General features: G+C 42.9%; 1 protein-coding gene across 1 annotated transcript; it reads right to left on the minus strand.

Moving 5' to 3' along the window:
- Positions 1–4,333: 4,333 nt before the first annotated feature.
- On the minus strand, positions 4,334–9,100 carry atf3 (activating transcription factor 3). The gene is made up of 4 exons (XM_030111068.1): positions 8,983–9,100; positions 7,428–7,674; positions 7,227–7,334; positions 4,334–6,554 (listed from the first exon to the last, which is right to left on the minus strand). The coding sequence occupies exons 2-4, from the start codon at positions 7,671–7,673 to the stop codon at positions 6,270–6,272; spliced, it is 639 nt and encodes a 212-aa protein (XP_029966928.1). The 5' UTR covers position 7,674; positions 8,983–9,100; the 3' UTR covers positions 4,334–6,269.
- Between the last annotated feature and the right edge of the window lie 239 nt (positions 9,101–9,339).

The following is a 9,339-nucleotide window of genomic DNA, read 5'->3' on the forward strand; positions in this document are numbered from 1 at the left end:
GGCCACTAGTGAGCGCTGTTGTTTGTTTTTGTGAAGAAACCTCACATGGAGTTTGAGTTTAGGAGCACTGGGTTTGTTCAGTGAGTCTCATTCACACCAGTTTCAAGCCGTTTCCGATTTTTTTTTTGTGTGTTTACACAGCAACGTTTTGAAAGCGTCATCTTTCTGCAACCCTAACGGAGATGTTGACGTGCAGACGTGAGATGCTCCTCAGGTAAACAGGAGTCTAGTGAAACAGTAAATGTTGCGAAAGCAGCTTCTCATGATGCTAGGTGTTTGAATACCGAACAGCTTGTTACTGGAAGCTTTTCGTTTGTTTGAGTCATTTCATATTTGTTCCATCAGACATGCAGCCACTCTCAGGTACTACTTGCTCTTTTAACATCCGGCGCGTCTCAGACCGAGGAGGCTCCTGCGAGACTTTTTGGTCCTCTTGAACGCTGCATCAGCGCTCACTGTTTGGCAAGCCTTTCATGGAAATAATATGCATTTGTCTGACATTTGAAGCAGAAGCAGAAGAAATGGGAAGTGCAAGTTTCACCACACCCGGAGCGCAGCAGGAAGCGGAGGTACAGTAGCTACGCCTCATTCTCCTTTTAGCTCCAGGTCAGCAGCGAGGTCTCGGCAAGTTGAGTCACTCGGAGGAGCGCGCTCACGTTTCACCACAAACTTTGGTCACAATTATTAGAAAGCTGAACCATCCTTTTCTTTTCTTTTTTTTCTTTCTTTTTTTTGCATTTTTGTTTCACTTGCTGTGTGACCTGAAACTTCTGAGGCCCCATTTACAAGTGAAAACACTAAACCTTCTGTTTGGAGCTTGTGTTTACATGACAGTGGTGCTCAGAGCTGCTGGAAACACAACCTTTTGAAACTGAGTGTATGGTTTTAAACATGTTTAGCATGTAGCATTCCTGGTGTGTGAGTCCCTTTAGCATGTAGCCTAGCTTGGAGTCGTTGTAGCTCTGCTGCTCCAAACGTCTCTGCTGATGAAGTTGCTGCTGTTGTACCAACTGTTTTTCTCCTCCTCTTCGTATTTTAGTACATAATTCACCGTCTGTCTCACTTCTGTCGTTCTCCAAGAGTCTCCAAACCCGCGTCCCTGCTAGCGAAGCAGCAGACGCCCGGCGCCACATCATAAATTCAAGGTTGTACCGGGGATGTTTTACAGCTCAAGCTCTCTGTTCAGTATCAGACCAATGCTGTCCCCAGTAAATAGTCTTGTTTCTGCTGTTTCTGTGTGAATGGACACAGTGTTTTTTTTTGTCCTTTTTGGCTGTTTTAGGCCTTTTTTTTCAGAGGGTTGATTTGTGCAATTTGTTCATTTTTTTTTCTTTAGAAGCATTTTTGGCATTTCTGACATTGCTGGTTTTGTTTTTCGATTTTGGCAATTCTAGCCATCTTTTTTGTTGTTTTTCCTTTTCCAGTGTTTTCAACAGTTGTAGCAGTCTTAATTGTTTCAACGTTTTGACAAAAAGCTCTAACTCTGTTTCCATGGAAACGAGGGGAAATGTAGCTTTACTGAAACGTGTGGATTTATCCCTAAAACAAACAACTGCACCCTCGAATGGCCCAACATGTTTGTAATATTCTAATCGTTTTCAGTGTTTCTTCTGTTTCCATGTAAATGAACATCTTTTTTCTGCAATGATTCGTTCTCACTTGAATCGTCGTGTAAACGATTCCTTCATCAGATCCAACAGAAAGAGATCATCAAGACGGACACATCTGCTCCTCTTCCAGGTTTATTTTTAAATTAGAAACTTGCAATTGTAGGTTTAAACTCTCATTCTAACTGCTTCAGAATCACAGTTTCCTGGTTGCTGCAGCTTCCGAGACAACTTATAACACTGAACAACGTTCTAGAGTTCTGCAGGACAGTAGCTTGAGCAACAGCAGCTGTTTTCTTTCAAGCAGAGAGAATAGAGTGTGATCCAGCAGTGCTGCCGGCTCTCTGCGGTTCCTCAGGTATGTTCACAGTGGTGATTATCATACCGAGGGCACATCAAACGCCTTCCAAACAGGTTGAAACACCTATAAAACCAGGCTCCACCCTTTCTTCACACCGCTGTGCCGCTCTGTCAAAACATTTGGAACGAGTTTGGCTGCTCGGTGAGAGCGCCGGCATCTGAGGATGCTCGGTGAAGATTTCCTCGGAACGGGGTCACGACCCTTCAAATGCTAACGTTCAGACGGGATCAAACGATGCGAGCTGGAGTCCCAGCGCTGAGGCAGGAGGGCGGGGCTCGTGATCTGCTTGAGTAACTGTAACTAGATGTTCCTTCAACTGAATGTCAGCCGGGCGGGATCAGGAGTTTGGTCTTTATGTCAAGGCTCGAATCTGTGGCTTATTTCAGGCGCCGTTTACACAACGTTTAGAGTGAAAACACTTTGTTTGAAACCTTTAAAACAATGTAGTGTCCATGTCGGGCCACTAGCGGGCGCTGCTGTTTGTTGTTGCGCGCTGCCATTGATGATGTTTACAGTGTTTTGTTCTCTGCAGCATGTGTTTGTGGTTTCATTACAAAAACAACCAACAGCGCCGACCAGTGGCACTACATGCTAACTACAGCGTTTTCACCATTTCTGTGTCAACAGATAGCTATTGTTTCTACATATATTGAACCCATTCTCAAAACCTCCAGCAGCTTCACTAGGAATCGGTCCTGAACCAGGCCTAACTGTGAGCTTTACTGAAGAGAAAGATCTTAAAGTCTTAAAGCGGAGAAGAAGCTCATGTTGCAAGGTGAAGTTTTTTTTAAGTCTCCTCTGAGAAATTTATTTGAGGCACCTCAGACAAAAGATACCAGCAGAGAGCATCTCTCTCTCTCTCTCTCTCTCTCTCTCTCTCTCTCTCTCTCTCTCTCTCTCTCTCTCTCTCTCTCTCCCTCTCCCTCCCTCCCTCCAGGCATGTCCAGTCTTGTCTTTCAGTCTCTCACTATCTTTATGGGAGTGTTTTTGGTGAACGTGTGTTTGTGTTATAAAATTTCCACCCTGGAAAAAAAAAAAAAGCAGGATTCAGATGAACAACAGTCACTTCCTTGTTTTAACTGGGTGAAAGCATGGTTCCCTAAAAAGAGGACTGTATTTTTATTTTTATGTCCGACATCGGGGGTTGCTGTGTGGCAAAGTTCATCTCATCTCATCAACATCAGCCGGGAGAAACTGACTCTTTCAGGACATTCATGCTCGTTTCCTGAACAGCTGCAGCTTCCCTCTCTGCGCCGGAGCTTCTCTTCTCTATCGAACAGTCACGATAAGAGTTGTGATAAGGCTTCGTATTTACAGGCAGCCAGCCTGTTTCACAGAAGTGCTGAGAGTGAGTGTCGGAATTCAGAAGTGAAGGTAAAACCATGGCGAGAAAAACATTTCCAATAACTGTCACCAACATGAGAGTCACGTCTGGAAACCCACGCTCCCAGTTTGAGACGCCGTTTACAAAACTGCTTTTTCATTTTCAGTTTCGAAAACTTATACGGCAAAGTTTTGAAAAGAAAATACAATTTTGTCATGAAAATTTTGCATTTTCACTTTCAAACAGATCCTATCTGCATTCAGATTATTCAAGGTAGAAAGAAGGACTTTTTTCAAACATAAAAACAGTACACTAATAAAAAAAAAATCCTACCAGTCTACTAAAGAAAACAAGTCAACTTTTCACATAATTTCTTTATGTTGATCAAGAAAAATTGTTCTTTGTTCGAACGACTCAGTTATTATTTTACATGAAAATTAATCACAACCTTTTGTAGTTTGAATATTTTAGACTTTATTACTAGACGTATTTGTGTAAAGATGCTGACTGGAATATCTTTGATTTCACCCATTCAATTTTTTTTTTTTTTTAACAAATTTCCTAAGAGTAGAATGAGTTTGTAAAAGACCACCCATAATGCAACACCTATAGAAGTGTTTTTTTGGGATATTTCACTGTATTTCGTACCAGAAGGTTTCAGTGAAATTAGCTTTATGATGATATTGTTGGATTTTTTTGGTGATAACCGTTTTGAAAATCTCATATTGAAATTGGACTGTATGTGGCACCTGAAACAGATGGAAAACTGTTGGATTTAGTGTTTTTGTAGTGTTGAATCAATCTCTGAAACAAAAACAAGAAATTTGATGTAGAGGAATTAGTGAATTTTCTAGTAAACAATTAAAATCCTGCTTCAAAGGCAGAGACGAAACTGCTTTTGTACACATTTCACCGTCTTCAGCTTAAGTACTGTAATTATCATCATTAGAAATGGCACTTGTTCACTTCTTTTGTTCAGAGGAGATACATTCAGACTGGAATTACCCGGGGAAACAACAACACGTGCAGCATGGATTGAAGTACAGCTTTTTAATTACCAAAGTATCAAAAACAAAACTTTTACAGACCACAGAGATGGAAGCACAGAGTAAAGCAGTGCAGTCGTACCTGACATCCAACAGTTTATTACGCAGTGCAGCTACAGCTAAAGACAAACAACAAAAAAAAAAACTCCAGTAGTCATAGAAATAGGCACAGTGGAGAACACAGAATCAAACTCTGTGCTACCACAAAACAAAAAAACACACACACACTGCGATCACACGCAGACGCCCGCGTCCTTCCAGCCGTGCGACTCTCAGAGTTCAAACCTCCCCTTTCAGTCCACATCTGGAGCTAATGCTAACGCTCCGGTTCAGGCGTCTCCGTATCGAATGCATCGTTACCAGACCTGTTCCATTTATTCAGAGAAAGAGGATATTTGGCAGTGGCGCTACGCCTGGATAGCAGATCAGTCAGAACAAGTCGATTCAAAGGTGTTTTTCACCCTGAGGCTCCGACCCCTCAATAAACCTGGGTAAACTTCGGATGATCAGCAAGCGGCGTTTCCGATATCTAGCTAAAGATATCCAGTGACGACAACATTCAAACCACGTTAGCAATAAATACATTTTTTTAAAAAATACATGTTTTGTTTAGTTTTGCTCCATCAAACCAAAGGAGGCATCTGGTGTTTACATACAGCAGCACGAGTTAATGCGATAATATACACGATTTTTAGGTAGAAAACAACACGTCTGGAAAATCACACTCACGTAGCTTCATCGTCACAGAGGATGTCTTTTTAAAAAAAAAATCCACAAAAACACTCGATCCGCTGACTTTAAGAGGGAACGCAGTGATAAATAAAGTGTGCATGTGAAACAATACATTTTCTGGGGACATCTTTGCTTCCAGCAAATTTTAGATTTGTCAATAAAAAAAACAAACAAACAAAAAGAAGAACATATCATCGGCATAGGTTGAACTTTTAATGAGGCTTTTCCCCACTGAGTGCAGAGCGGCGAGCCCTGTCTGCAGCTCGCCTTACCAAACGCAACGACCCGACCTGTACTCGAGAAATTAAGCCAACCCCAGTGAAACCTCCAGCCTGTGTAACGTCCTGAGTTGTTAGTAGCAGCAGCAGATTGAGTAGTTTCTCGTTGTATAGTGAGCGAGCAGACAGGGCGGGTACAGCTATCGTACAGTAGTCGTGTAATAAATAGGCTTTGTTGTGGACGCGAGCACAAACGTCTCTTTAGAGTCAACCGTTCGTCACCCCCTCGAGGGTAAAGCGCAGCGTCCATGTCCTTCCAGTGGGTGGAGGTGTGAATCAATACGTGCCTCGATCACCTGGAAATCGCTTTGGTTCAAATACAGAAACTGAACCCAGAGACCGGTAGATTTAGGCCCGTTCACGCCGCGCTTCCAGTGAAAACACATCGCTTTTTGCAACTTCAGAAAAGTTTTTCATCTACATGAAAACATTTTGGAAATGTTGTCTGTTTCCATGGAAACGGACTCAAATTGGTTTTTTCAAAAAGTAATTTCTACAGAGATGGTTTTGAAGAATTTTCAAAAAACTTTCGTTTTTGCCCGTTTTTGCCCGTTTGCATGACAACGGAGCCGAAGCGCTTTTGAAAAATTCCAGCTTTGGAATTGTTTTCAAAAGGCTACGTTTCTCGAGCTCCGTTGTCATGGAAACACGAGCAGGGATGTGCGTTTCCACCTGAAGCCGCGGAGCTGAACATGAACCAGCTGAGTCTTCTGGGCCTTCGACCACAACGCGTGTGTGACGGCGGTCCCCGGCGGGCGAGGCACCGGCTTACGTCTCTCTCTCTCTTTCTTTCTAGCAGCTTGGGGGGCGAGAGAGGAGGTCGTTCTGGGGTCGGGGGTCGGCGCCGCGGCTCCTCCGACCCTCCAGACAGTCTGTGCTACATCGACGGCGAAAGCGGGGCCAATGTCAAGTCTGAGGGACTCATAGGTGACCGGGACAGTGGACGTGGTCCAGCGTCAGGAGTCCCGTGTCCGGCGGCGCCGTGGCGGCGGCGGCGGCGGTGAGGCCCTGCAGCTGCAGGGCGCTCTCCTTGATGTGCTGGATGAAGAGGTTGCGCTCGTCCTCGGGCGTCTGGCCGTTCTGCGCCCGGACGATGCAGGTGGGCCGGTGCAGGTTGAGCATGTAGACCAGCTGCTGCTTCTGCTGCTTCAGCTCCTCGATCTGAGCCTTCAGGTCGGCGTTCACGCTCTCCAGCTTCTCCGACTCCTGCAGGAGGAGGAGGAGGAGGAGGAGGAGGTTAATACGACAAGCGTCTTCTGCTGCTGACACTAAATCCCAATTCCTAAATTAACAGCTGAACTTGAAAGAATTAGCATCATTTTATTGAGATATTTTTAGTTTGTTAACATCTTTTAATCACAAAAAATGAGATAAAACTTTAAATAAATATTTTTAAATGTTCAGTTTAGTTCAGTTTAGTAACTTATTTCTTTTTTTAGAACACTTCAGGATTCTGTTTGTTTTAATTTATAAATAAAAACACTTTAAGAATTTTTAATTTTTTTTATTAATTTTGTTTTTCTATTAATTCTTTTCATCATTTTGGTGACGTTTTGTGTATTTTTTTCCCTCTCATGAATCTTTCACTTACTTTATTCATGCTCTCTTTCTTTATTGGCATTTAAATCTTTCACTAAAATCACTTTTCATATCCAATATATTGAAACGTGTCATTAATTTCAGCTTCAATCATAAAATCCTGACTGAACAGATATATTATAATGTAGTTTTAAGTATTTATGGTTGGTTGGATAAGATTTATTTCAAGCCATCTTCTCCACTTATTCCAAACAGCTCCAGTTATTTCTGAGCACGTATGCGATGATAATGATCTGTGAGTGTTTCTCGGTGCAGGAGATCAGGAGATGCTGAACGTACCTTCTGCAGCGACTCCGTCTTCTCCTTCTTCTTGTTGCGACACTTTGCAGCAGCGATTTTGTTCCTCTCCCTCCTCCTCTTCCTCCTTTCATGTTCCTCAGTCGTCAGCTAGAAACAAACAGACACACCGTCAAGACCCCGCCTTCATTTTCAACCCGCCAGCCCCCCTCCCCCCCCCCGCCGTCGTCCCGTCGCCCTCACCTCCCGCTTGACCCCCGACCCCGAGGCGGGCCGCTCGCAGCTGGAGCTGGCGCCGTCGGAGCTCAGGTCGGCGCTCTGGCCGTTGCACAGCCGCTTGGTCTGGATGGCCAGCCGCAGCTCCTCCTTCACCACGGGCGTGAAGTTGGTGAAGTCGTCCAGGGTGAGCGTGCCGGGCGGCGAGAGGCAGGGCACCAGGGCGGAGCAGCTGATGTCCGCCAGCGAGGGGCCCGAGTGCTGCAGCATCATTCTGGAGACACATCAGAGATTCATATTTTAATCAAACAAACACTTTCAATATGGGTAAACTGAAAAAAAAAAAAAAAAAACTTGAATGAAGTTCACTTATTTGAGTGTACAACTTATATTTATTTATTAATATTTCTATCTTTGGTATTTTTAAAGCTCAATAGAGCTTTAAAAATACCAAAGATAGAAATATTAATAAACATACATTCTACAAAGGAATAGAAATAATATGACCAAAAAAAATAATCAATTTAACAGAAAACATAGTTAGAAATCCTTATAATTAAATTAAAAAATTGCATAAGTTAGTGTATTATAATGAAATATTAAAAAAAACAAAAAACTTAAAAAAAAAAAACAAAAATTCAGAGTGAAAAAGTTGAAAAATAAAGAAAAATCTGTAGGATGATTAAAAAAAAAAAAAAAAGGAAAATGAGTCAATCATGTGAAGAGCTCTTGAGCAGTTAGTTCAAATTCCAGTTGAGTGAAATCAGGAGAGAAACAACAAGGTGAGCACATCATGTTTCCCTTCTGGAAAAATCCCATCAATAATAAATGAGGGTGATTAATAGATAGTGGATGTTTGCTGTCTAAACAGAGGAGAATTATGACTGACAGCTTGATAAAAAGATAACAACGATTACTACATATTTATCCATCACCAGGTTCTCTGTACTCAAAACAACCAAACAATGTTGTTGAAAATCCATCATGTAATCCATGTACAGCACTCCCCGCCCCCCCACCTTTATTCTTATGCAAGTTAATTTTCATTGAAGTATTTTATTATATAAAGTTAACAAAACAAAGTAGAACAGCACACCTAATAAAGCAAAACAAACCTTAGCTTTATTTTTTTTAAATCTTTAGTATTTCCTAAGTTAATTTTTTTTCATTCAAACGTTTAATTTGAGTTCTTTATCACCTCTAAAGTTGTAAAAACAGCACAATAATGGTTAGTTGAGTTATAAAACGTGCTTTTTAAAATTTCAAGAAATGTATTGTGAGAAAATTACGATTTTAGAAGTTTTCAGAGTTTATGTAAAATCTCTGTAAAGTGCTTTAAATTAAATAATAATAAAGATGTAATAATCTGAGCATGTGTTTTTATAGAAACGAGGTGAATAACTGTTATAATTCAACCTTAATAAAAGAACTAGAGGTTTGTAGAAGTTTTCCGGAGGGTCCCGGGACGCGGAGCGCGCGGAGCCGCCGGGACCCCCCCTCCCCTCTCCCGGTAACTCCGCTGCTCCCTCCCGCCCGGCTCTCCGCTCCCCCTCCCCGGATAGAAACACGAGCCGGGTCCTACCTGTAAAGTCACGAAGCGTCCGGATCGGATGAAGACGATAATTCAAAGTACTCGCTCTCGCGCTCTCTCTCGGTCTCTCTCGCTCTCGCGCGCCGCTTCGCCGCTTCCCGCTCTGAAGTTGCGCTTATGGCCGCTCAGTTGCATCACTGCCGCTTTATAACCGTGGAGGGGGGCGTGGCCTGTGACGCAACAGCGAATGGGGCGGGGTGACGTCATCCTATTTATGATGCGGTGATGAAATCCAGCGAGTAGCGCGAGGGTCTGCCATAACAGGGCAGGCTTCCCCCTCCCCCCCTCCCCCCTCCCCCTCCTCCCTGTCCTCTTCTACTCCTCTTCCTCTTCTTCCTTCTCCTTTCA

This window comes from Salarias fasciatus, chromosome 15, assembly GCF_902148845.1.
Source record: "Salarias fasciatus chromosome 15, fSalaFa1.1, whole genome shotgun sequence".
Taxonomy (NCBI): Eukaryota; Metazoa; Chordata; class Actinopteri; order Blenniiformes; family Blenniidae; genus Salarias; species Salarias fasciatus.